General features: G+C 50.0%; 2 protein-coding genes across 6 annotated transcripts; one reads left to right on the top strand and one right to left on the bottom strand.

Moving 5' to 3' along the window:
• Window positions 1-444: 444 nt before the first annotated feature.
• Window positions 445-2,194, top strand: tcf23 (transcription factor 23). 3 transcript variants are annotated; one of them, XM_084700423.1, is made up of 4 exons: window positions 445-584; window positions 743-866; window positions 1,180-1,464; window positions 1,572-2,194. In XM_084700423.1, exons 2-4 carry the CDS (start codon window positions 801-803, stop codon window positions 1,707-1,709), a joined length of 489 nt encoding a protein of 162 aa, XP_084556549.1. In that variant the 5' UTR covers window positions 445-584; window positions 743-800; the 3' UTR covers window positions 1,710-2,194. The 3 variants fall into 3 exon arrangements, with proteins under 3 accessions (XP_084556549.1, XP_084556548.1, XP_084556550.1); XM_084700422.1 differs by having other exon boundaries at window positions 456-594; XM_084700424.1 differs by having other exon boundaries at window positions 473-594; window positions 710-866.
• A 1,583-nt stretch (window positions 2,195-3,777) lies between these two features.
• slc5a6a (solute carrier family 5 member 6a) lies at window positions 3,778-27,519 on the bottom strand. 3 transcript variants are annotated; one of them, XR_014758456.1, is made up of 18 exons: window positions 27,210-27,518; window positions 19,162-19,265; window positions 17,225-17,693; window positions 16,773-16,838; window positions 16,278-16,329; window positions 16,103-16,170; window positions 15,802-15,956; window positions 14,785-14,925; window positions 14,571-14,700; window positions 14,328-14,416; window positions 10,719-10,831; window positions 10,221-10,288; window positions 9,756-9,842; window positions 9,477-9,649; window positions 9,199-9,302; window positions 8,882-9,003; window positions 7,165-7,821; window positions 3,778-6,560 (listed from the first exon to the last, which is right to left on the bottom strand). XR_014758456.1 is itself a non-coding variant. In XM_084699800.1 (17 exons), exons 3-17 carry the CDS (start codon window positions 17,570-17,572, stop codon window positions 7,597-7,599), a joined length of 1,941 nt encoding a protein of 646 aa, XP_084555926.1. In that variant the 5' UTR covers window positions 17,573-17,693; window positions 19,162-19,265; window positions 27,210-27,518; the 3' UTR covers window positions 3,778-7,596. The 3 variants fall into 3 exon arrangements, 2 of the variants coding, with proteins under 2 accessions (XP_084555926.1, XP_084555927.1); XM_084699800.1 differs by having other exon boundaries at window positions 3,778-7,821; XM_084699801.1 differs by lacking the exon at window positions 16,773-16,838 and having other exon boundaries at window positions 3,778-7,821; window positions 27,210-27,519.
• Window positions 27,520-27,705: the final 186 nt, after the last annotated feature.

Below are 27,705 nucleotides of genomic sequence, written 5' to 3'. Positions count from 1 at the left end.
CAAGGCTATACTAGATTATGCTCAGTCAGACACAGCTAGGCCAGGCTAATCTAAAATAGGCTAGGTGGGGAAGGCTAATCAAGTCCAGCGTAGGGCAGGGCAGGCTTAACTAGTCCAGACTAGGCTAGGTTTAGCTGCATATCCATGTCCTGGTGTTTCCCAAGCCCCTGCATCCCGCCCTGGGAAACCCTTCCACTCCCACCAGGATGCACCGCTTGGCAGACATCACCCAGGGGGGAGGAGGGGAGGTTGTAGGAGGAGGAGGGGCAGGGGGAGGGGAGAGGGGCGGGGGAGATAAAGAACGCTTGAAGATCCCCACATTACCTCATCGATAAGGAGGAGGGAGAGAGAGAGGAGTGTAGTTACAGGGGAGGAGAGAGGGGAGGAGAGAGGGAAGGAGAAAGGGGAGGAGAGAGGGAAGCAGAGAGGGAAGGAGAGGGGAGGAGAGGGAAGGAGAGAGGGGAGGAGAGAGGGATGGTGGGACAGGGTGGACAGACGACAGTGATGCACAGAGCCCGTTAACGGGAGCTGGTTACCGGGAGCTGTTTGAGCTGAGAGTTGGGACTGTGGTGAAGAAGCTGCAGGTGTGTTCAGGTACTGCTTAGCGACACACCTTCTGGATCTCAGGGTTTGTCGTTTAGCAAAATGTTTTCGTAAAAACTTTTTTTAAAGAGTGTAACTTTATGTGAGCGTGTCTGTGTTACTGAAGATCTTCTGGATCTTGCTCCTCGGTTCACTCCAGAAACAGTTTCTGTAGTGTTGAGGTGCTTCTCCAGGGTGTGTGTCTCCTGGGAGCCAGGATGGAGCCCAGTGCCACGCCGCCCGGCCACACACCAGCCACACGCAGCCGACAAGCCAAGAAGTGGGTGAGTTGAACAACCAAGAACGTATGCCTTTGATGTGTTCATTCAGTTTAGCGTAAAACTAATAAGATTAAGGTTTGGGGATTTGAGCCTCAAATCGATTGATTTGCAGTCAGATGCTTTAACCATTGAGGTGCACCCATCCCATCTATGTCATCATGTCTGTATGCAACATGAGGAGAGGTGAGGAGCTGCAGTATTGCTTACATGTGTGTTTGGGCCTCTGTCTACACACACACTTCTCCCCCTATAGGGATGGACAACAACATTTCTATACTTTAATTTGAACGAATTGTGTGGTTTGTCCGTGGTCCAGGTGCGGTCGTTCCCCAGCCTGCCCCCCTCGCGGCCCCCCCGCCCCCAGCACTCCCCGGAGAATGCAGCGCGAGAGCGTAGCCGTGTGCGCCACCTGCGCCAGGCCTTCCACAGCCTGCAGGCTGCACTGCCCGCTGTGCCGCCTGACACCAAGCTGTCCAAGCTGGACGTGCTGGTGCTGGCTGCCAACTACATCAGCCACCTGACGGAGACCCTGGACCAGGGCGCAGTGCCGGGGGAGCACACAGCGCCCCCCAGGCCTGGAGGGTTCCTGCACCCTGTCAAGGTGAGGAGGGCTGTTCGGGTTGAGTTAGGATGAGGGTGGGGTTGAGGGGAGGACAGACACGGGGATTCGAACCTCCTGACCCAGCTAACCCAGCCTGTTTCCTGCAGAAGTGGCCCATGCGCTCCCTGCTGTACTGTGGCAGTGTGGGGGAGATACTGACAAGCGTGTCGACCAATCAGTCGTCAGTCTCAGGGGAGGGGGAGACACACCCACTGACCCCTACGTCAAAGGTCATGACAGAATGATCCGGAGCTCGACATGAAACTTAGAGACTTCTGAGGGCTTGAGATGGTTGTGGGTTGTGTATTATTATTATTATATTATTATTATTATGTTATTATTATATTATTATTATATTATTATTATTATGTGTGGGGCGTCATTGGGATACATTACATCTCCACCAGGATTCTCATTTGCAACATTAAACATCTAGCAGACGCTCTTATCCAGAGCGACTTACAGTAAGTACAGGAACATAAACATAACCTTCTACGTGTTAGAAATGTACTCTGAATGTCAATGTTACAAAAAATGCTTGTGCCAAAAATATCAACACTTTTTGAAGTCATGAGGTCTGATATAAATTAGACCATGCAGATAGAAATCTAATATTGTCATACTCACCTAGGATATCTGCAGATTTAGGTTGTTTTCACATGTTATGACTTTCATTACAATGTTAAACAATCATGTGTTTATGTTTGAGATGGATATTAAAGTGTATGGTTATCCCTTTGCTGTGGGCCTTGTTTTGGAATGGCGGTGGTGTGGGTAACTGGGAGAGGAAAGGGGAGGGGGGAGGGGAGGGGGAGAGAGAGAGGGGAGGGGGAGAGGGAGAGGGGAGGGGGAGAGAGAGAGGGGAGAGGAGAGGGGAGGGGGAGAGGGGAGAGGGGAGGGGGAGAGAGAGAGGGGAGGGGGAGAGGGGAGAGAGAGAGGGGAGGGGGAGAGAGAGAGGGGAGGGGGAGAGAGAGAGGGGAGGGGGAGAGAGAGAGGGGGAGAACGGCCAGACTGATAACCTTAAAGGGAGGATTGTTGAAGGAACACTTGGCAGACAAGCTTTCAGCTGTGGAACCGTGACCAAGGATATTAGCACTGTAATAACGGCTTAGATGAAGGAAGACATACCGCAGCGGATGTTTGCATTAATCACCTCCCTGAAGAGAGTTAAAGGCCCGTAATGGCACTTTTAAAAACTTGAGCAATATTGAGACAGAATTTTAAGAATCTCTGTCATCTCCAGAAAGTGCACTTTAACATGGTTCAACCCTGCTGGGACTCCACAACCCAGACAACCAGCACACATCTTTCAAACTGTGGCGTTGCTGAGAGTTGAACACGTGATTTCTAACGAATGAACAAGACTCACAGCATCTCCTCCATCCCTCTCTCCTCCTCTCAACTCATCCCTCTCTCCTCCTCCTCTCTCCCCCTCCTCCTCCCCTCTCCCCCTCCTCCTCCCCTCTCCCCCTCCTCCTCCCCTCTCCCCCTCTTCCTCCAGCCTGGGCTCAGGTCCATCAGAGCTGATCTGGTGTTCAAGGCTACTTCTATAAATCTGCCTTGGGGGCGACCCCCCCCCTCATCCCCGTCGACCCCCGCCCCCCTCCTGATCTGAATGAGTCATTGGGTCCTCCGCCAGCGTCCAGGCAGTAGGGCAGGGGTTGCAGTGGGAGAAGAGGGCAGGCTGTTTAGGGGTGTACGGACGTGAGAACCAGCTCCAATGGTCACATCAGCAACAATCCTCTTCTGAACAACACCAACCGTCACGTCCCATTCCGCACACTCAGCGGTTCCTTTATGAATGGGTAAGATCCAGTCACCATCACAACATTCAAACTCAAATGTGGGTTCCATGGATGAAAGTCTCACCCCTACAAAAAAACAGACTGGTTTTAAAATAAGTTGCAGTAAATTTTATGTGTATCAGCAAAATGTGTATTTGTGCCAGCAAACCCTGTAGTGCCTCCCTTCATGTTGGGAGATAATCAACATAGTTTCAGTATCTTCAGCTCATTAGAGACAGAACACTGCTGAACACTGCTGGATTTATGGAGCTCAGCGGACACACTCCCCTGCAAGAGCTGGCCGTCTGGAAACAAGAGGGGGAGAGAGAGAGGGAGGGAGAGAGGAAGGGTGATGAAGGAGAGGGCAAAAGAAGGAAGGGTGAGGAGATGGGGGAAGGGAGGGTTGAGGAAGGGAGGGAGGAACAACTGGACCGCCAGAGGAGAAGGAGCCAGCCCTGACACAGCAGACAGGTTCATGTCCACCACATTAACTCCCCATTACATCCCAACAACAACAACAACCACAACATGGCAATCAAAAATGACTTTATTTTTTGAGACAATAGTCTTTTCACAATAATTAATCCAGTTAAAAACAGAGGACATTTAATGAGAGTTCTTGAACATAATGCCCAACACATGACCCCAACTACCACACAGCAGGTCCCACCATCAAGGCATCACAGGTCATTTGGAAAATCCTCATCAACACTTTACATGAATATTACATTAACTACCATGTACCCACATAGCAGCACCTATAATAACATTGTAAATGCACAGGAACCGCTATGTAGTTACACATCATTGTGCTTTAGTGGCAGGCCTACAAGTTATTACACAAGTGAAACTTGCTATGGGGGAGGGGAGGGTGGGCTGACAGGGGAAGTACTGGGAAGTACTTTCATGGTAGGTGGTGTAATCTTAATGTGAGGTGTTGTAACGCTTTGGTGTCTTGATCAAGGCTAACATCATCTGGATCCGTATATCTGCTTCAGTCAAAGTAGAACCACTGTCGTGTCTCAAATATACTGTCACCTATGCTTACTTTTACCACATCCAACAGTATAAAAATTAAATTAATCACAACAGATATTATGAAGGCACAACCTGAGCACCACTGCTCAAGGTTTGTTTTGGAATGATGAGGAAGAATTCTGACGAACGAAGAAGATAGACAAGACGTCAGATAAACGTACATGATAATAAATATCAACGGATAATATTTATTATCGTTTTAGAAATTACTGTGGCATGTTTCCTCGCGCTCTCTGGTCTAGCTCAGCCTTGTTCTACATCAGCAGTTTCCAGGGTTAGTTAAAAATTAAAGTATTTACTGTTTAAATATAATTTGTTTCCGTCTTTTAATGTGCCCCTCTGATTAAACACTGGCCCCCCCTTGCCCCCATAAAATGTGTCTAGAACTGCCACTGATCAAGTGTCAGTTGTCTTCGCCAGACCTCCACGTCTAATCTCAGACTACGCCAACAAAATGTGGTTCTAAATGTGATTATAGTTTTTTTTTTTTTCTTCAATAATTAATAAGCACTTGGGTTGTTTAAAAAATAGATGTTTTTTAAAGTATAAAGGATTAAAGCACAGATTCACACTTCAAGTAATTTCAGGTATGAAGAAGGAACATGGAAATAATTCAGTGCTTATACTCTACATAAGAAAATATCAAGGTATCTGGCAAAAGATGTCACTAAAAAGGAGTCGAAAAATAACCTCTAGGAACCATAAAAATGTTGTTCGTTAGTGGATTGTCTTGGCAAGAATATGGCACAGCTCTTGAGCAGGGCGAAGATGCTAGCTTGGTTGACGCCACTACTGAACCTCAGATGGCTAGGAAACTGAGAAGGTGCCACCCAAATATCCGTCTAAGTATTACCAATTCTGCCGTCTATTCACAAATAACATTTTATGGTCCTTGCATATAGAAATATTTCACAGCAGTCTCATTCGGAAATGAAACTTCGGTATGACAACATTAAGAATGAAACCTATGGCCTATGTCCTCTTCAGGTAACACAGCTAGCATCAACACAGTACGAGTTAACGTTCTATATGCTTTGGACAACAACGAGGTATTTTTTTGTGAGGATGAATGATCACATCATGGTTGAGTAAGAGGAAGTGGTGTCTGTACATGTTTACTGTGGGAAACATCCAGGGTTTTTAATCATTTGACTGCCTGGTAGTTTTGCCTTCTGGACGAACACTTTTTTTGCTTTACAAACAAGCAGCTACTAGTGTAGGCTGTGCGCGTCTCTTCCGTTTCCTCATGAGGTCGATACAGAATAAACCAGGTAGGAAATGTTACTGGATAACTTAAACTCAGGTCAAGATTATTCTTTGGAAAGCCAGTATAAAGCTGACAGGTCAGTTAAGACTTGATGGTTTACGATATCAAAACACTTAAACTGCCCCAAACCATAAACACAAGACAAACATGAACTGGCTTTGGCGTGAAACACCAAGACAGAGCTCCTCTCAGACAGGGATGGTCGAACATGCACACCACACATGATCCTGTGGAAGCAACAGCGCTGGTCCACCACCATGACAACAACATGAAGGGAAGAGGACAGCAGATATCAGCATGGGACCAGTTTCTCAGACCAGATTAAACCCGATTTCCTTGACTAAAAGCCTCTCCTCATTCCAGATTATTTTCAGTCCAGGTTTAGGCTTAATCTGGAATTGAAAAACACAAACCTCGAGTTCAAACCAGAATTGAACTCCTCAGATACTAGTGAGTAGAATGTCCCACGATGGAACAGAATGGTTTCCGCTCATTCTAGAATTCTTGAGATTCCAAAACATGAAAACACATGACCCTGAACCAAACCAGACAACGGCTAACAAGATTCACTCGCTTCACGACAGACTTAAAAACATGTATGCACTTCATTAAACAACTACATTGGTGTTAACCTAAATAAAACACTTCAACTTCTACAACATTGACAATAGCAGATTAAAATGGGCACTTTTTAAACTTCTTACAAAACATTGTGTATTTTCCCCATTTTAAATCATTGGAAAAGCGTCTCCTCAAAACATCAAGATGTGTGGAGAGAGCGTGAGGAGAGATGGATGCTGCCAGGAGTTCAGGCCTGAACTCCTGAACCATCAGATGTCCCTGTACTGCCTCCACAGCGTCAGACAAGGTCAGGCATGGACAGAGAGATCTGGCCTCATGATGGTCCGGCCCTGTGTGGGGGCTTCAGTTGGGCTCCAGGTGATCTCTTGTGCTTCTACATTACAGAATCAACGTCTGTACAAGTCTCCTAGTACTTATTACAGCAGCTTGGAGGCAAACATGTGAACAAACATGTGAACAAAGGCCATGAGGAGCAGACTAACTAGAAGAGTTGTACGATTAAAATTATTTTTACGATTAAAAACATTATTACATCTGTGATTATTGTGCCTTCGGTCAAGTATCTAGGGACGTTTAAAAGTGTTTGTTATCCATATTTATATATTTTCATTTTCTTTGTCTCTACAAAAATAAGAGAATAATACTATATTACTTTATAACTAGTCAAGTATGAAGAAGTACTATGTATTTGATCCTGATTCTGTTAGTGGGTCCTGCAACACTTTACACTGAGGTTACATTAACTAACATGTAACTACAGTCAGACGTACAGTAACAACACTGGAAGAGGAATGACTGTAACTGAATGGTATTTAGTGTTATAGGTGTCTTTATGTTGTAGGCTGTTCCACAAGTGTAAGAAGCCCAGGATGGAGGAGGGGGGCCAGGGGGGCTCCCCCTCCCCCATACCAAGTTTCACTCACGTGTAACTTGTACCGCTAAGTGTAACTGCTCGGCAGTTACTATGTAGTTAGTGTTACTGCAGGTGTTACTACCTCCAGTGAAGTGCTGCAGTGGGTCCGTACTCACAGTGATGTGTGTTTAGGCTCCAGCAGGTCAGTCCTGAACGTGCAGGACCCCTGACTCAGGGAGAGGTGGCGTGGGGTCGTCTGCAGGTCTTCCCTCCTGCAGACTGATGCTGCTCTACCCTCTGCTGGAGGTTCATGACTGACAGGTGACCTTCAGGTGTGTGCGATCGTCAGAGAGGTACAGTGAATTCAAGATTGCGTGTATTGAAGACTGGAGCGTGTTGGTTAGTTCCTGCCTTTCTCAGAGCCCTGGACCTCTGGAGTCACCCAGGGGCATCACCTGGCCCTCCTGCCCGCCTAGGGCTCTCTCCCTGGGGCAGCGGGAGCTGCAGGGTGGCATGCGTGGTGGTTCTGGGGTGTGGGAGGGTTCAGGGTGGAGGTCTGGGGGGTTGTGTGTGGGGTGAGGCAGTGTGTGTGTGGGAGGGGTCATGAGTCACAAGGCTGTCTCCTGCACCATGTGAGCGAGCGGACAGGAAGGCTTAGGGGTCATTCTCTCCTCCACCTCTCCTCCTCTCTCCTCCACCTCTCCTCCTCTCTCGTCATCCTTGCCTCCTCTCTTCTCCTCCCCCTCCTCCAGCCTCTCCTCCTCCTTGGTGAGCCCCACCCCATTGCTGTCCTTCTGGGCCATCTGATAGGGCAGGCTGTCCAGGGGTCTAGCCTGCACACACACACACACACACACACACACACACACACATCACAGGTTGCAGACAGAGCTTTGGAGGCTACAGAGTTGTAGTGTGTATGGCTGTAGTGTGTATGCATGTAGCGTGTATGGCTGTAGTGTGTATGGCTGTAGTGTGTATGCATGCAGCGTGTATGCATGTAGCATGTATGGCTGTAGTGTGTATGCATGTAGCGTGTATGCATGCAGCGTGTATGCATGTAGCGTGTATGGCTGTAGTGTGTATGCATGTAGCGTGTATGCATGCAGCGTGTATGCATGCAGCGTGTATGCATGTAGCATGTAAGCATGTATGGCTGTAGTGTGTATGCATGTAGCGTGTATGCATGCAGCGTGTATGCATGTAGCGTGTATGCATGTAGCGTGTATGGCTGTAGTGTGTATGGCTGTAGCGTGTATGCATGCAGCGTGTATGGCTGTAGCGTGTATGGCTGTAGCGTGTATGGCTGTAGCGTGTATGGCTGTAGTGTCTATGGCTGTAGTGTCTATGGCTGTAGCGTGTATGGCTGTAGCGTCTATGGCTGTAGCGTGTATGGCTGTAGTGTATATGGCTGTAGTGTCTATGGCTGTAGTGTCTATGGCTGTAGCGTCTATGGCTGTAGTGTGTATGGCTGTAGCGTGTATGGCTGTAGCGTCTATGGCTGTAGCGTGTATGGCTGTAGCGTGTATGGCTGTAGCGTGTATGGCTGTAGCGTGTATGGCTGTAGTGTCTATGGCTGTAGCGTGTATGGCTGTAGTGTCTATGGCTGTAGCGTGTATGGCTGTAGTGTGTATGGCTGTAGCGTGTATGGCTGTAGTGTGTATGGCTGTAGTGTCTATGGCTGTAGCGTGTATGGCTGTAGCGTCTATGGCTGTAGCGTGTATGGCTGTAGCGTGTATGGCTGTAGCGTGTATGCATATAGCGTGTATGGCTGTAGTGTCTATGGCTGTAGCGTGTATGGCTGTAGCTTGTATGCATGTAGTGTGTATGGCTGTAGTGTGTATGGCTGTAGCGTGTATGGCTGTAGCGTGTATGGCTGTAGTGTGTATATACCTTGTGCAGGAGTGGGGTGACGCAGCACAGCTTGTCTCGGTGGCGCTGGGGCAGAAAGAAGAGCAGCGTGCCCAGGACAGGAAACACCGTGCCGGGGGTCAGGTCACACTCCTGCATGGGCCCTGAGGGTGGGGGGAGAGGTTAGACTAGCCCCTGCATGGGCCCTGGGGGTGGGGGGAGGGGTTAGACTAGCCCCTGCATGGGCCCTGGGGGTGGGGGGAGGGGTTAGACTAGCCCCTGCATGGGCCCTGAAGGTGTGTGTGTGTGTGTAGTGTGTACGGTGTTTGTACGGGTGTATGTGTGTGTGCGCGTCCTACCGGTGAGCATGCTGACCAGCAGCCCCACCAGCACCACGGTGGTGGAGTTCAGAGCGCTGTACCACATGTAGGACAGAGAGTAGAGAGCCTGGAGACCAGACGCTCTGAGGAACACACACAGGCATCAGAACACACACACACACACACAGGCATCAGAATACACACACACAAACCTCCTGTTTGCATTGACTGACAGAAAAAGTTCCTATACTGTGTTTATTAGGCTAATCTTAAAATACAGTACATAAGAAGAATTAGGAACAATTTGCATAAATTACCTTTGTTTGGTTGTGATGGTGCTGATCATGGTTGTCATGACAGCGGTGGTCATGTTGCCAGGGAGAGCGGTGGCGTTGCCGGGGGGCAGAGGGAGGGGCATGCGAGATATAAAACTACCGATGCCCACCCAGAAGGCCATGCTTAGTCCTGCCACCAACCCCACCACCGCACCCTGGAGGAGAGGAAGAGAGACTTACTGTGGGGTTGGCCCAGGGAGGGAGGGGGGAGAGACTTACTGTGGGGTTGGCCCAGGGAGGGAGGGGGGGGGAGAGACTTACTGTGGGGTTGGCCCAGGGGAAGAACATTCCCAGACAGAAGAGACCCAGCAGAGGACCTCCCACCATGCCAAAGATACTGAGAGCTGCCTGGGGGGAGAGAGGGAGGAGGGAGAGGGAGGTGGGAGAGGGAGGAGGGAGAGAGGGAGGAGGGAGAGAGGGAGGAGGGAGGTGGGAGAGGGAGGAGGGAGAGAGGGAGGAGGGAGAGGGAGGGAGAGAGGAGGGAGAGGGAGGAGGGAGAGAGAGGAGGGAGAGAGAGAGGAGGGAGAGAGGGAGGAGGGAGAGAGGGAGGAGGGAGAGAGGGAGGAGGGAGAGAGAGAGAGAGGAGGGAGAGGGAGAGGGAGAGAGAGAGGAGGGAGAGAGAGAGGAGGGAGAGGGAGGGAGAGAGAGAGAAGAAGAAGAGAGAGAGGACAGTTTATGTTCAGCTGGTCAGAGCGTCAGTATGAGGTAGAACAGGATGATACTCACTTGCAGTACAGAGCCCATGAGGGAGGCCAGGTAGGCCATGCCCAGACACACCAGACCATAGCCCAGCGCTGTGGACGCACACACACACACACACACACACACACCAACATCATATACACAACTCCTTTGACTTCTATTAGTGCATGTACATTTATTAAATACTACACAAACATATAATATGAGCTTCAATGTGAATTAAAATCCTGAATGGTGACATGGTTGTCAGTGGCCAGCCAGTGTGAGGTGAGTGCTGCCCCCTGTGGAGATGAGGGGAACTGCGCCTCACCCAGGCCCTTAGACAGCAGCTGGTGTGAGGTGAGTGCTGCCCCCTGTGGGGATGAGGGGAACTGCGCCTCACCCAGGCCCTTAGACAGCAGCTTGTGAGGTGAGTGCTGCCCCCTGTGGGGATGAGGGGAACTGCGCCTCACCCAGGCCCTTAGACAGCAGCTTGTGAGGTGAGTGCTGCCCCCTGTGGGGATGAGGGGAACTGCGCCTCACCCAGGCCCTTAGACAGCAGCGTGGCTCGGGCCTCCGTCATCGTCGGGAAGTGTGGCTTGATCAAGTCCTCCATGGTTACCGTCGCCAGGGAGTTGAACGCTGACGAGATGGTGCTGCAGGGAAACAGGGAGAGGTGTCGCCATGGGGAGAAGGCTACTATTATGGGCTGTAGAAGTGTTGAAATTAATCAAATAATCGATGCATCGCAATGCGGACATGGACGATGCAGCATCGAGTCTAGAACAAACTCTAGAATCTCGAAGATAACTGCCACTCTCAGGAAACTGGTTGCAGTTCCACTGTAGTTCCATATGAGGGCGCTAACTGGCGAGTGCAGAATGAATGGGGGTCTATGGAGCTATATTCCTGAAAATCCACTTTTCTCAGGATATAATTTGTTGTCTAGTAATTTGAATGTTGAATTGGAAAGGGGAGGCAGACAAAAATACACCCTGCTGGAGGTTAGATACACGCTGTCTTAAAAAGCCTTGTCAATGACGTCATACACATCGTACGACCAGAGGTAACTGCTTTACAGCAAGCTCTGGTCAAATTGTTTTTTCTCTTAAGGCATCGACAACACAGCTGACAGGTTAGGCTCTCCCTGTCAATACACATGCTGGAAAGAGTTTTGGCTTGCTAATGTTGTTGCTAATGTTGCTAATGCTTTGACATTCTGGTTCTGCTTCGGATGCCATCAAGCGGGATCTCGTAGTCAGTCCTTCACTAACCAATCAGCATTTGTTAGCAGAATGCTAGCGTGTTATGGGCAACAACGACTCACCCTGTAAGAAATCAAAAGGACATAAGTACTCTTTCATTCAACTTTCGACCTATAATCCATGTTGAACATGCACAAACTACAATCAAATCTGAGATTTCTCAACGACAATCAGACGAGAGACAAATTTAGCCGTTTAGCTCCATAGACTCCCATTCAGTTTGCACTCGCTCGCGATCACCCCCAGTGGAACTTTGGTTTAACTGCAACCAAATTTGGTACAATGGGGCTTAATAAGGAGTGGACAGGCTCTCTGTAGACAGGCTCTGACTCTAGGCTCGTATAGGTCTCATTTACCTGACGTAATTCATCGCAATTCGCATGCGTGCCAGAGCAAAATGGCTGAGGGTGGTTGTGAGATCGGCCTAACAGTGCGTGTCCACTGCAGCAACGCGATGCAAGCGACAACATGTTTTCCATTCATTTTCTATGGAGCCAGGCGAATCGCTTGCGTGGTGCATTGTGGGTAGTGACGCGATTCAAGCGATTCGAGTTGAGATTTTCTCGACTTTATGCAAATGAGGATCGATTTTCACTAGCGATGGCCAATCGGAATGTTTTCTTGTTTCTCGTAACGTAGCAACCATGGTAAACATTTCTAGCTTTCTAGGTTTCAAGCTGGAGGAGAAACTAATCTTTTGTGTGGCTGCTAACCCAGTCCTGTACGATACATATCTGTATTCGTACAGAGATGTTAATACAAAAAAACGATACATGGTGCAAGGTTTGCCGAAGTTGTGGGTGCTTGTACTTTCAAATTCAGTTTAGTCACATTACGTAACTTCGTTCTGTCCTAACTAGCCAGCTAGCCGGGCTGGAACTCCCTATCATATCAACAAATCAGCAGAGACTGAGTAATATAATAAAAAGTTTTTTACACATGTCAACGTGTATGTCTATTAAACAGTTTTGTATTTTGTATACAAGTTGTATTTTGATCGATGTTGCAACTACGTAAACCCAAGTCTGCACACTTGGCCATTACAACTACAACAGTGACTTTAGAGAACTACATTCTGTAGTGCGTGTCCACTGCAGCGACGCGAATCGCTTGCCATCGCTCGCCTTCCCACAGTTCACCACGCTCGAGGCGTTTCAAACAGATTAATGTAGAATGTAGTTCTCTAAAGTCACTGTTGTAGTTGTCATGGCCAAGTGTGCAGACTTGGGTTTACGTAGTTGCAACATCAATCAAAATACAACTTGTATACAAAATACAAAACTGCTTAATAGACATACACGTTGACATGTGTAAAAAACGTTTTACCATATTCCTCAGTCTCTGCTAATCCGTCGATATGATAGTGATTTCCAGCCGGGCTAGCTAGCTAGCTAGCTAGTTACTACAGAACGAAGTTACGTAATGTCACTAGACTGAATTAGAAAGTACAAGCACCAACAACTTCGGCAACCTTGCGCAATGCATCATTTTTTATTATTAATAAATACAACTATGTACAGGACTGGGTAAGCAACCACACAAACGATAAGTTTCTCCTCCACCTTGAAACTTACAAATGTTTACCATGGTTGCTACGTTACGAGAAACAAGAAAACACTCCGATTGGCCATCGCTAGCAAAAATCGCTTTCATTTGCATAAAGTTGAGAAAATCTCAACTCTGTCGCGTCGCTACCCACAACGCACCACGCAAGCGATTCGCCTGGCTCCATAGAAAATGAATGGAAACATGTTGTCGCTTGCATCGTGTCTCTGCAGTGGACACGCACTGTTAACAACCCTCCAAGGGTTTTAAAAGCTGAGATATGGAATGAGATATATATTTATACGATGATGGACAGATGAACAACAGTAACATAATCAACCACGTCACCAAAGAGCGCTTTGGGTTGAATTAGTTTACAACGAACATGGCTGGAGAGCTGAGATGTGTAGATTCTGCCATGAGTCTGTTTTAGAACATCAACAGCGCTTTTATTTTGAAAGAGGGACAGAGAAACGTGATTAAGGCATTTGTGAAATCAAAAATATGTTTTTGCCGTCCTTCCTACGGGATTCGGTAACTAAGTTGCTCTGATTGGTTGTAGATTTATCCAATTGAGCGAAGAGGCATTTTTTTACGGGTTTGGTTGAAACACGCCCCATAATCACAGCCCAGTGGAGCAGTATCAGACTCATATTCTGACAATCTGACTAGAATTATGAGTATGACAACGTCAGGCTAAGCAACAACACCTGCCGCGGAAAATGCTAACTCTGGGCCAGCGACTCCGAGGATTGATGCGACTCTAAAAATGTGTGCAATGTTACATTAGCTATTACATTAACCTGCTCCGAAATATAGGGTACGGGTTAGAAATTTGTTGGGGGGGGGGGGGGAATTGTTCCAACAGACCTGCCCCTACTGCAAAAAAAAATCCTAAAGGAAACATTGTACTTGTATTTTTGGATGAAAACATGACCATATGAAGTAATATAGGAACCTGTATTATATCGAAATACACAATATCTTAATGCATTATTTCTAATCAAATATCCTATATGGCTTTAATAAAAAGATGTATTTGATGCATCATCATGCACTGTGATATCGAATAGAAGACATGATAATCATAATTGAATCGAAAGATTAACACCTCTAATGGGCTGTCCTGTAGCATGTACACAGTCTATACTGCTCCGCACTGCAGGCAGTTTGAAGAGACAGAATGTAAGGGATGAAATAGTTCCGTTATGAAACTGACGCAGCACAACTTATCCTCCTAGACTACAGAATGTCCTAGAACCAACCCTGGTTCCCTGTAGACTGGGGAGATGGAGAGTCTGTCAGAGAGAGATGCAGTCTGAGACTCAGGGCTGTGGTTCACCTGAGGGCTCCACTGAAGAGACATGCCACAAACAGGCCAGGCAGGCCTGGCAGATCCCTCAACACGTCCATCACAAAGTACAGCACCATCTGCAGGACAGGAGGGTGGGGTCAGAGGGCGGGGTCAGAGGGCACAGCTCTGTGTCTGCTGAACATTCCACATGCAGTCTTTGTAAAAAGCATCTGCTGAATGTAATAATACAGCACACAGTGCTAGCAGGTTAGAGGGGTTGGTGCAGGTGACCTGGTCGTTGGACTTGACATAGCCCTTGTCCAGAGGGCTGTCCTCTCCGTAGCGGGCAAACATCACCAGGCCCATCAAACAGCCCAGACACAACACCAGCTGCTGGCAGGGGAACACCACGTAGCACGACCTGCAGCACACACACAGTCAGTATCGTAGAGGAGCGATGGTAACATCATAGAGCAGCAGAGGTCACATGACCCTGCCTACTCACAGGACGGCGGCGCTCTCGGTGCGAGAGCTGAGGTATCTCTGGACCTGCGCCTGGTTCACTCCGTACAGGGCCAGCATGAGGAACACCCCGCCCAGCCCCAGGGTCCAGAAGGTGTGTCTCTCCAGGGGGTCGGGGTTCAGGCTGAGGGAGACAGTTAGAGTTACTACAGTAGACAGCAGGTTAGTAGAGTGAGGTTATATGAGGGAGGGGGGGTGAGGTCAGATGGGGGAGGGGGGAGGTCAGATGGGGGAGGGGGTGAGGTCAGGTGGGGGAGGGGGTGAGGTCAGATGGGGGAGGGGGGAGGTCAGATGGGGGAGGGGGGAGGGGGGAGGTCAGATGGGGGAGGGGGTGAGGTCAGGTGGGGGAGGGGGGGAGGTCAGATGGGGGAGGGGGTGAGGTCAGGTGGGGGAGGGGGTGAGGTCAGATGGGGGAGGGGGTGAGGTCAGATGGGGGAGGGGGGGAGGTCAGGTGGGGGAGGGGGGGAGGTCAGGTGGGGGAGGGGGGAGGTCAGATGGGGGAGGGGGTGAGGTCAGGTGGGGGAGGGGGGGAGGTCAGGTGGGGGAGGGGGGGAGGTCAGGTGGGGGAGGGGGGAAGTCAGATGGGGGAGGGGGGGAGGTCAGGTGGGGGAGGTCAGATGGGGGAGGGGGTGAGGTCAGGTGGGGGAGGGGGGGAGGTCAGGTGGGGGAGGGGGTGAGGTCAGATGGGGGAGGGGGTGAGGTCAGGTGGGGGAGGGGGGTGAGGTCAGATGGGGGAGGGGGTGAGGTCAGGTGGGGGAGGGGGTGAGGTCAGATGGGGGAGGGGGTGAGGTCAGGTGGGGGAGGGGGGGAGGTCAGATGGGGGAAGGGGGGAGGTCAGGTGGGGGAGGGGGGGAGGTCAGATGGGGGAGGGGGGGAGGTCAGATGGGGGAGGGGGTGAGGTCAGGTGGGGGAGGGGGGGAGGTCAGGTGGGGGAGGGGGGGAGGTCAGGTGGGGGAGGGGGGGAGGTCAGGTGGGGGAGGGGGTGAGGTCAGGTTCTCACTCCAGGCCAGCGATGCGGCTCCCGTTAACAGCCTTCTTCCACACCTCGGCCATGCCCCCCGCCTGGCCGGCCCCCACCACGATGACGGCCAGCTGGCCCGCAAACATCACCACCGTCTGGAACACATCCGTCCACATCACCGCCTTCAGGCCTCCCTGGGGGGGGGGGGGGGGTTGAGGGAGAGATGACGATAAGCTGTTTTAAATGAACTTTTTGCCCCAGGAAGAGCTCTATGGCAGGAGCAGCGACAACATGACAAACTACATGTGATCGTGTGAGCAGTGTGAGACAGGTGACTCACCAGTGTGGTGTACAAAGTACACACCAGGCCCATGGCCATCACTGCCCCCCACAGGTCAAAGCCAGTAACTGCAGGTGAAATTCAAAAACAAAATCACAAAGTGCAGGGAGAGGTGTTCCAGTGTGGGGAGAGAGGTTCTACACCAGTGTCTGCAGGTGAGGGTCATGGTGTTTACCTGCGTTGAGAGCCAGGGCCGGGGCATACAAGACCACACCCATGTAGATGACCTGCAAAGCCCACACACATGTTAACCCGTTAATTAGTAGCGTCACATGTGATCGTTCTGCCCCACAGAGTACCGTCACACGTGTGATTCTGAACATTCCAACCCACTATTTTCCGATAGACAAAAACTATATGACAAACGCTATAGTATGGCTTCAAAATTTACAATTAGGAGGCTAACAAGTAACACTAGCAGGTAGTAGCATTGCTACGAGTTTAAAGCTAGGTTGCTAGGTAACGGAAGCTAACTAAAGCTAGCTAGCTTTTGTTTTGAAAAAATAACTCACTCTGGTGGCAGCGTCGGTAATATTTAGAACTCACTCCTCTAAAGGTTAAAATGCACCAGGAGCCAGAACACACTTGTGTTGGAGACGCATCACTACACCCAATACTTGTTGGAGACACAGATACATAATAGGTACACACACAATAAAACCATCATTACCATCTGGAAGATGAAGGTGACAGTGCCACAGATGCGAACAGTCTTGTTGAAGCGCAGCTCCAGATACTACACAGAAACACCAGATTACACAAGACAACTTAAACATCTCCCAAACATCTCCCGGAGTCCAGAGAGGACTCCCAGAGAGGAGACAGTGATGCTGAGAACTGACCCTGCTCTTGTCTAACACACACAGCCCCCTCACCTGGTAGATCTACCCTCCTGCAGGTTTACACTCAAACCCTGCTCCTGTCTAACACACACCTGGTAGATCTACCCTCCTGCAGGTTTACACTCAAACCCTGCTCCTGTCTAACACACACCTGGTAGATCTACCCTCCTGCAGGTTTACACTCAAACCCTGCTCCTGTCTAACACACACCTGGTAGATCTACCCTCCTGTGGGTTTACACTCCAACCCTGCTCCTGTCTAACACACACAGCCCCCTCACCTCGTAGGCGGAGGAGAGGCGGAGCCTGTAGAACACAGGGATGAACACATGAGCAGGGATAAGCAGCCCCAGGAAGTAGGAGCAGCCCAGGAACCAGTACTGCGTCCCGAAGGCGTACACCTCTGACGGCACGCCCAGGATGGCCACGGCCGACTGGAAGGTGGCCAGCAGAGACAGAGACACGGGCAGGCAGCCCATGGAGCGGTCGGCCAGCAGGAACTCCTGCGTGGTGCGCTGCCGGCCGCCAGAGAAGGCGTGGAAGAGGCCGATGCCCGTAGACGCCACCAGCAGCACGGCAAAGATCACATAGTCCACTGTGGAGAAGTGCATCCGCACTACGTCTCCCATGGTGCCGCGGGGCGTGGGGGGAGGGGGTGGAGAGAGGGCGGGGGGGCTCCTGAGGTGAGATCAGGATGCTGGTGGAGGATGATCACCCATAGGGATGTATCAGGTCACGATGGGGGAGGGGCTACAGAAAAGGGGGTGGGAGAAAGAGAAAGAAATGAATGCTTTAATTTGACTTGACTGCCTATGTTAATATGATAGTAATAAGTGCTGTCAAACAATTAAAATATTTAATCGCATTAATGCCATAGTAAATCGCAATTAATCGCACATTTTTATCTATTCTAAATGTCCCTTGATTTGTTTTTGTCCTGTTATTTTTTCTCATTTTAATGCTCTTATCAACATGGAAAAGTGGATTGCTTTGTGCAAATGTTTTATTTATTTATTGAAAACATTGCAATCGCCTGGCTTTGACGACGGGGCGGAGAATTCGAATTTGCTGTGTGCTTGGCCTTCAAATGGTATTTCAGACTGGACGTGCTGCGATGATAGCTTAGTTCACAACGACAAAACACACATATCACTTTGGTCTTTTCAATGGAACCATTTGGAAACTTTTTAAAAGTAAACTTTCCATTCAGAATGTTATCGGCATCCATTTCGGCGTCTTGGTGAGGTGTTCCGGGCACGTCCCACTGGGAAGAGGCCCCGGGGAAGACCCAGGACACGCTGGAGGGACTATGTCACTCGGCTGGCCTGGGAACGCCTCGGGGTCCCCCAGGAAGAGGTGGTGGAAGTGGCCGGGGAGAGGGAAGCCTGGGCCTCCCTGCTTAGGTCGTTGCCCCCGCGACCCGATCCCCGGACAAGCGGCAGATGACGAGACGAGACGAGATTTCGGCGTCTTGCGCTCGCCATCCACTCTTTAGTCGGCTCGCAAGCCCAAACAAGTGTGTGGCGTGCCTGTTGTTTTGTTTCCAGTCTAGCTAGATCCGGTGTGGTGTTGTAGTTTTTCTAACGTCAGTAGTTGTTGAAACTGCGTGTGAAAAAAAACTAATAATATTTTTTTTTTACGCTGTTCATTTGGGTTTGCGTTAAAACCGTTAATAACGCGTTAAACTGACAGCACTAATAGTAATGTAACCTCAAGGTGAACCTTAACTAAAACACTTTACACCCAGTTGCCCTGACCCTGAGATGCAAAAACAACAGCCTTGGAATGTGACTGTCTGGTTAAACTGGAGCTCCAGTTAGTGCCACAGTCCAAAGATAAGACGCAAGATGATCGGAGGCAATCTCTCTCTCTCACACACACACAGAAGTACAGAGGAAGAGAAGGAGATAGAGAGAGACAGGAAGAGGAGTCAGATGGCTGAGCGGTGAGGGAGTCGGGCTAGTAATCCGAAGGTTGCTGGATTGATTCCCCGCCATGCCAAATGACGTTGTGTCCTTGGGCAAGGCATTTCACCCTACTTGTCTCAGGGGGAATGTCCCTGTACTTACTGTAAGTCGCACTGGATAGGAGCGTCTGCTAAATGTAATGTAAATGTAAGAGAGAGAGACAGACGGGGAGAGAGAGGGGGGAGAGAGAGAGAGAGGGAGACAGGGAGGGGGGAGATAGAGGGAGAGGAGATGAGTGTCGTAGGTCTTACCTCCTCAGTAGATGATGTTTGTCGTCCTCACCCAGAAACACTCTCTTAGTACTCCGATAGTGGGTGTGGCTCCCTCACAAGGACCAATCAAACAAAGGGACAACCTGCAAAAAAAAAAAAAAAAACATTTTCATAACACTGTTTGCAAAGCTAAAATAATATAAAAGTTTTCATAAATCCAAGTAGTTGTTTTGTAAAAGTATAAAGAACATGTTAAGACAACAGAACATTATCCCTTGATATGTTTGTGCTGCCACTACCCAAACTGTCATCAACCCTCTCGCTTACAAGCAATATTTGGATTCTGAACAGTTCTGGACTCCCTACACCCTAACCCTACTACAACACACATGCAGACAGCTACACCTCCAAGGGAACTAATGTAACTCTATCTCTCATACCAACACAATGCTGCAGCTCTCCTGCTGACAGACAGACAGACCGACAGAGACAGACAGAGAGTGTGAGAGAAGTAGTATGAGAGACCGTGTGTGTGTGTGTGTTGGTAAGGCTCTAGGGTGAGGTGACTGGTGAGAACCCTGATTAGCTCAGACCGGTTCAGTGGTCATGTGTTTGGGTGCACGTGTAAAAGAAGTGTGTGTGTGTGTGTGTGTGTGTGTGTGAGAAAGTGTAAGTGTGTGAGAGTGTGCGTGCATGTATGTGTTAAGGGTCAGTAAATGAGGTACCAGTAAAGAACAGGACAGTACAATAATAAATGCTCAAGTTAAAAAAGTTGACTGTTTTCCTCGAATGGACATCCTTGGGGCCTACTCATTCACCAGCTGACCCTGTCAAACTAAACATGAGACAATACTAAGCTCTCCTCTCCTGTGTTCAGCCGTCACATAAGGACCAGCAATTCCAAGGATCAAGGTTAGTTTGCTTTAACAAACACACGCTCTGTACACGTTTCCCCTTCACACATGGGCTTGTAAGCCAGGAGCTGTTAATGACAGACTTTTACAGTCAAATAATCATCTAAAGAAGTGAGATTTGGAGGACAGGTTCAGCATGACTGGCATACAATGGACTCATTAGTAGGGGAGGGGGGGGGGAATTGATTCGCATTTGAATTGCGATTCAGTCTTCTAGCGATTCATATTGATTCACACATTTTTTACAATGGGTTTACTAAACTGCAAGAAAACCAATACATTTCAAGGTTTTGATGCATTGGGATTTTCAACACTTAACAGCCTATCATAGTCAAATAGAAACAAGTAACACTAAATAGCAAACTGGAATCAAATGTAAGCATATATTGAATTGAAATTTGATTAAAAATCGAATCGTGAGTTCCCAAGATTCCTAGCTATACTCATTAGGTTAATGATTCACTGCCTTCTCTTGTCTCAGGGCTGTCAGCACCCCTACAAGACACAGCAGGGTTAAGAGAGGCAGAGTATCAGGGAGATTACACACACAGATGAATCAAAACATCATGACCACCATAGGTGAAGCCGATAACATTGCTCATCTCCAAACAGCGGTGCATGTAAAGGTCCAGACCACATTCAGAACACAGCCCTCTACAGGAAGAGAGGTGGAGAAATCCAACAACCATCTTTCTAACCAACTCATTCAGTCAGAAAGAAGTAACCGTGGTGACCGTTAGGACGTGTCATGTGACTCGCAGCCAGGGGCAACAAGTCTGATGTGTGACGATATGGAGCTGCTTTAGGATGGGGGTCTGGGTTTTACTTGACATGTCTGGGTCAACAGATAAGATTGTACAACCTTCAGAATTCAACTGCAGTATTTAGTCTGAGGAAAATGGATATTCCTAGGGCAAATCCCACCTTTCACTAGACAGCATGTTTTGAAAATATAAAAGGGCTGAAAACAGTGAGTCCAGTTTGAGCCTTTAATCACCTGGCCTGCTGTGTCCACCTGTACCTGCTGTAAACATCCCAGCTCTCCCTCCCAGCTCTCCCTCCCAGCTCTCCCTCCCAGCTCTCCCTCCCAGCTCTCCCTCCCAGCTCTCCCTCCCAGCTCTCCCTCCCAGCTCTCCACCCCAGCTCTCCCCCCCCAGCTCTCCCTCCCAGCTCTCCACCCCAGCTCTCCCTCTCCCAGCTCTCCCTCCCAGCTCTCCCCCTCCCAGCTCTCCCTCCCAGCTCTCCCCCCCCAGCTCTCCCCCTCCCAGCTCTCCCCTCCCAGCTCTCCCTCCCAGCTCTCCCTCCCAGCTCTCCCCCCCCAGCTCTCCCTCCCAGCTCTCCCTCCCAGCTCTCCCTCCCAGCTCTCCCCCCCCCAGCTCTCCCTCCCAGCTCTCCCCCCCCAGCTCTCCCTCCCAGCTCTCCCTCCCAGCTCTCCCCCCCCAGCTCCCCCTCCCAGCTCTCCCTCCCAGCTCTCCCTCCCAGCTCTCCCCCCCCAGCTCCCCCTCCCAGCTCTCCCTCCCAGCTCTCCCTCCCAGCTCTCCCCCCCCAGCTCCCCCTCCCAGCTCTCCACCCCAGCTCTCCCTCCCAGCTCTCCCCCCCCAGCTCTCCCTCCCAGCTCTCCCCCCCAGCTCTCCCCCCCCAGCTCTCCCTCCCAGCTCTCCCTCCCAGCTCTCCCCCCCAGCTCTCCCCCTCCCAGCTCTCCCTCCCCAGCTCTCCCCCTCCCAGCTCTCCCTCCCCAGCTCTCCCCCCCAGCTCTCCCTCCCCAGCTCTCCCCCTCCCAGCTCTCCCTCCCAGCTCTCCCTCCCCAGCTCTCCCTCCCCAGCTCTCCACCCCAGCTCTCCCTCTCCCAGCTCTCCCTCCCAGCTCTCCCCCTCCCAGCTCTCCCTCCCAGCTCTCCCCCCCCAGCTCTCCCCCTCCCAGCTCTCCCCTCCCAGCTCTCCCTCCCAGCTCTCCCTCCCAGCTCTCCCCCCCAGCTCTCCCTCCCAGCTCTCCCTCCCAGCTCTCCCTCCCAGCTCTCCCTCCCAGCTCTCCCCCCCCAGCTCTCCCTCCCAGCTCTCCCCCCCCAGCTCTCCCTCCCAGCTCTCCCTCCCAGCTCTCCCCCCCCAGCTCCCCCTCCCAGCTCTCCCTCCCAGCTCTCCCTCCCAGCTCTCCCCCCCAGCTCCCCCTCCCAGCTCTCCCTCCCAGCTCTCCCTCCCAGCTCTCCCCCCCCAGCTCTCCCCCCCCAGCTCCCCCTCCCAGCTCTCCACCCCAGCTCTCCCTCCCAGCTCTCCCCCCCCAGCTCTCCCTCCCAGCTCTCCCCCCCAGCTCTCCCCCCCCCAGCTCTCCCTCCCAGCTCTCCCTCCCAGCTCTCCCCCCCAGCTCTCCCCCTCCCAGCTCTCCCTCCCCAGCTCTCCCCCTCCCAGCTCTCCCTCCCCAGCTCTCCCCCCCAGCTCTCCCTCCCCAGCTCTCCCCCTCCCAGCTCTCCCTCCCAGCTCTCCCTCCCCAGCTCTCCCTCCCCAGCTCTCCCCCCCAGCTCTCCCCCTCCCAGCTCTCCCCCCCAGCTCGCCCCCGCAGCTCTCCCTCCCAGCTCTCCCTCCCAGCTCTCCCCCCCCAGCTCGCCCCCCCAGCTCTCCCCCCCAGCTCTCCCTCCCTTTTAATCTTTAGCTTTTGGAAACTTAAACTTTTAATTGTTGTTTTATAGCGTAGTTCTGCTATGCATTATGTACAGCACTTTGGATCAATTTGTATTGTGTTAAATGTGCTTAAAGGTTGTTGTTGTTGTCTGCAGCTGGCATCTGCAGCTGGCGTCAGAGAGATCTACCAAGGTACTGCAGCAGTCTCAGGGAGAGATCAGAGGTATCCAGTCTTGACAAGCTGTCTGTGAGACTCATCTGCAGCTCTGGTTATTACAGAGATGAAAATAACTCATGATGTGGAGCGTATGACTACAGAAGAGATCAAGAGATCCCAGGTTCAACTCCACCCCCACCTCCCTGTGTACACAGCTTTGGATAAAAGCTAAATTAACGTATTATTTACATCATGACTCATCCGGTTCTCTTAAGTAAAATGAAGAAGCAGCCCACACATCCCAGCCCTCTCTCTCTCCAGACACATCCACATCCCAGCCTTCTCTCTCTCCAGACACATCCACATCCCAGCCTTCTCTCTCTCCAGACACATCCACATCCCAGCCTTCTCTCTCTCCAGACACATCCACATCCCAGCCTTCTCTCTCTCCAGACACATCCACATCCCAGCCTTCTCTCTCTCCAGACACATCCACATCCCAGCCTTCTCTCTCTCCAGACACATCCCAGCCTTCTCTCTCTCCAGACACATCCACATCCCAGCCTTCTCTCTCTCCAGACACATCCACATCCCAGCCTTCTCTCTCTCCAGACACATCCACATCCCAGCCTTCTCTCTCTCCAGACACATCCACATCCCAGCCTTCTCTCTCTCCAGACACATCCACATCCCAGCCTTCTCTCTCTCCAGACACATCCACATCCCAGCCTTCTCTCTCTCCAGACACATCCACATCCCAGCCTTCTCTCTCTCCAGACACATCCACATCCCAGCCTTCTCTCTCTCCAGACACATCCCAGCCTTCTCTCTCTCCAGACACATCCACATCCCAGCCTTCTCTCTCTCCAGACACATCCCAGCCTTCTCTCTCTCCAGACACATCCACATCCCAGCCTTCTCTCTCTCCAGACACATCCCAGCCTTCTCTCTCTCCAGACACATCCACATCCCAGCCTTCTCTCTCTCCAGACACATCCCAGCCCTCTCTCCAGACACATCCACATCCCAGCCCTCTCTCCTTCTCTCCAGACACATCCCAGCCCTCTCTCAAGACACATCCACATCCCAGCCCTCTCTCCTTCTCTCCAGACACATCCCAGCCCTCTCTCAAGACACATCCACATCCCAGCCCTCTCTCCTTCTCTCCAGACACATCCCAGCCCTCTCTCAAGACACATCCACATCCCAGCCCTCTCTCCTTCTCTCCAGACACATCCCAGCCCTCTCTCAAGACATATCCCAGCCCTCTCTCAAGACACATCCCAGCCCTCTCTCCTTCTCTCCAGACACATCCCAGCCCTCTCTCAAGACACATCCCAGCCCTCTCTCCTTCTCTCCAGACACATCCCAGCCCTCTCTCAAGACACATCCACATCCCAGCCCTCTCTCCTTCTCTCAAGACACATCCACATCCCAGCCCTCTCTCCTTCTCTAAAGACACATCCACATCCCAGCCCTCTCTCTCTCTCCAGACACATCCCAGCCCCTCTCTCTCTCTCTCTCTCTCTCTCTCTCTCCAGACACATTCCAGCCCTCTCTCTCTCTCTCTCTCCAGACACATCCCAGCCCTCTCTCTCTCTCTCCAGACACATCCCAGCCCTCTCTCTCTCTCCAGACACATCCCAGCCCTCTCTCTCTCTCCAGACACATCCCTTTCTCTCTCTCTCTCCAGACACATCCCAGCCCTCTCTCTCTCTCCAGACACATCCCATCCCTTTCTCTCTCCAGACACATCCCAGCCCTCTCTCTCTCCAGACGCATCCCAGCCCTTGGTTAACACCTTGGTGAAGGCTTGGTTAACGTTGATACTGTGTGTCTGGAATGTTTCTCCTAAATAGAAACCCTGGAGCTTAATAAGTAGGGGTGGGAAAAAAAATTGATTCACATTTGAATTCCGATTCAGTCTTCATACAATTCACATCGATTCACAAAAAATCACGATTTTAATAGATTTGTGACCCCAAGAATCAATTTGAATTGTGAGGTACCAAAAGATTCCCACCCCTATTAAGAAACAATGTAACACAGAAGCCATCATCTTTTAATCTCTCACTCTCTCTTTCTCATGATGTGTGTGTGTGTGTGTGTGTGTGTGTGTGTGTGTGTGTGTGTAGGTGCACAAAAGGCCTGCTCAGCTTGACTGCTTGCACTAGCTGTTCCAACAGGTTAGATCAAGAACCCCTGAGAAGTCAGCAAGGATTTATGGAAAAAGGAGTAAAGCTCATTAAGATGGTCGACTGGAGGCAGGGTGAGACAGAGCATGAGGCCGGCAGGGAAACATTACCAACCAGTGTCACCGTGCTGTAAGTAGGACACCAAGCACAAAGGTCAACATCCAAAGTCTGGTTGGAACAGAAAGATACTCAGCCAGGAAGAGGTGGGAATGGGTACTGCATCTGACTGTTAAAGACTGCAGGTTCAAATCCCTCCTGTACATCATGTTGGATCAAAGTGTCTGTTCAAATTAACACAAGTACCACACAGTGTGAGGTTCAGCAGATCAGACAATCACAGAAGAAAAACAGACTTTTCTCCACAGACTTAGCTTGAGCAACTGAAGGACTTCTCTGTCTGGGGATAGCCTCTCTCCGAGGCAGCCACAGCCAAACACATCCTTATCACTACATCATAAAAAGGTCAGAAGTTAGATGGATAGTCCATCCAAGCATGTCTACTGTTACCCCTTCGCATGGCTCTAAATGAATGTCCCGAGGAGGAAATCTGATGCTGGTTACACCATAAAGGACTGGGTCAGTGAACCAGCCAGCCTGCCAAACCTCACTCCTGCTCACAAACTGAAATATACTGACCGGTTTACCAATCCCAAGTTCTGTGTTATAAGCAGTTGCCAAACGACACACTTCAAGCAGATAGTCTTCCTTACTTACCAAACAGCTAACTCCACTAACATCCATAGAGAGACTTCACAACAAGCACACATGGAAGACATGGAGAGCAGCCGTTGCCTGGCAACCGGAGAGAACCCTTTACGCTACTTCAGAGAGCCCAGCTTGTTTCCCCTTTCACTATCATGTACGGGAAATTACTGAAGACAAAATGATTACAGTGTTGGAAGGTTTAAAGCAACGACAAAGAGATCCACGCTATCACAGAATCAGTTACGGAACTAATGGAAAGATGAAAACAGATAAGATATTATAGACTAGGATTTATAATACTCAAAATGGTTTCTTTTGATTCCCTGGCCTCTCACAGCGACGCATCTAATAGATGGCCTTTATTAATAACAACAGCCCAAAATGAATAACTACATGGATGATACTGAAGCTGCTTTATAGAGACTGTGTGAGAGAGACTGTGTGAGAGAGACTGTGTGAGAGAGACTGTGTGAGAGAGAGAGAGAGAGAGAGAGAGAGAGAGAGAGAGAGAGAGAGAGAGAGAGAACTTAAGTATGCTGTTTGAAAAGGTCAGTTTAATGCCAAGCTAGACAGACTGTCTCAAGTCCTCTGGTGACTCTTCAGACCTGTTGCCAGAGGTACAGTATACTGGTGCAGACTGACGGAAGAGAAATCCAACGTAGCAACAAGACAAACTTTTGAGGTGTTCTATGATATTTCTATCGATATCCCATCAAATTACAGTAAAACCATATTACCATAACCTTATTATGACATCTGAAAGAAAACAACCTATATCAGCCCCGGTCAGAAACATTCGTCTACAGTTTATTTGAACAAAATGGAAGAAATTGATTGCTGTTGGCAAGTAGAGCTATCCATTTTGAACCACTGATTGCAGCGCGATGCTCTACTGTATAACTATAAGCAAGATCGATTAGCGCTGATTCCATTCTCACTTACAGCAGGCGAAACAGAGACTCTCTGAGAGAGACTCAACTAGCAAACGCAAACATGTCGCAGACACGGTTGGCGCAATGTGACTCACTTGACAGACACTGACAGCTTTGTTTTTCAATTGTCTTTTTCTACCCATTCAAAAAATGTGCTAGCTAGCGTTAGCGAGCTAACTCAGGCTAGCTAACACAGTATAGTGGCAGGCAGACACACCATGTCCGAGGTATATGGCAGACACTGCTTCACCCAATGGAACGCCGTTTTCTCGCTAGCTATGAAAGAATGTAATACATATTGTATGACAGTTGGTCAACATGCAACCCCCAAAAAGTCGGTGAATATTAGTTTTCAAAGAATCAAGTTAGATAAATAGCTATCTGGCTATATAATTAATGAGCTTACGTCCGCGTGGTCCTTGCTGCGTACGATCGCGTGAGACCGCTTCGGGTTTAGAGATCAGGGATGTGAACGGTCAGACAGCTACGACACGTCAATATCATGTCCGCATCAATGTGTAGCTTGCCATGGTGTTTAGGTTCATGTGTAACAAAAGAAATATGAATCCTACCATGAGCCGCAGTCAGTCACCGTCGGATGGAGGAAAGATGTCACTAACGACGGTTTGGACCGCCCAACCTTGACTTGTCAAGCTACACACACACTACACACATGTGCTTTCACTGACTAATAATAGTCTTCCGTCGCAAACCATGGGCATCATCTCGAAGTGACGAGTTGTGCAATATCACCAAAATTGTCATTTTATTGACCTTGTATATATGTGACGTAACGTCCAACAGTCTAATGTCACCGCAAAGAAGTATAAATGCGTAGGTTTTAACACATTTCGGCGATGTGGGATGTTGGCGCGAGAGGGACGGCCGGTGTCATCATCCTGAAAATCAATGCTGTGATCTTGGAAAATTGACAGGGATTGAGAATATATTCAAATAAACGTTGCTGACATACCACCCCCCAGCTGCCGCATTCCCCCCCCCCCCCCCCCCCCAACGTGCAATGACTCACTTGTAACTAAACCGACTGACCGGCTGCAACACCAGCGG

The sequence above is a fragment of the Hypomesus nipponensis genome, chromosome 6 (assembly GCF_054491055.1).
Source record: "Hypomesus nipponensis isolate SF chromosome 6, ASM5449105v1, whole genome shotgun sequence".
Taxonomy (NCBI): domain Eukaryota; kingdom Metazoa; phylum Chordata; class Actinopteri; order Osmeriformes; family Osmeridae; genus Hypomesus; species Hypomesus nipponensis.
This window is presented reverse-complemented; position numbering and strand designations above follow the sequence as displayed.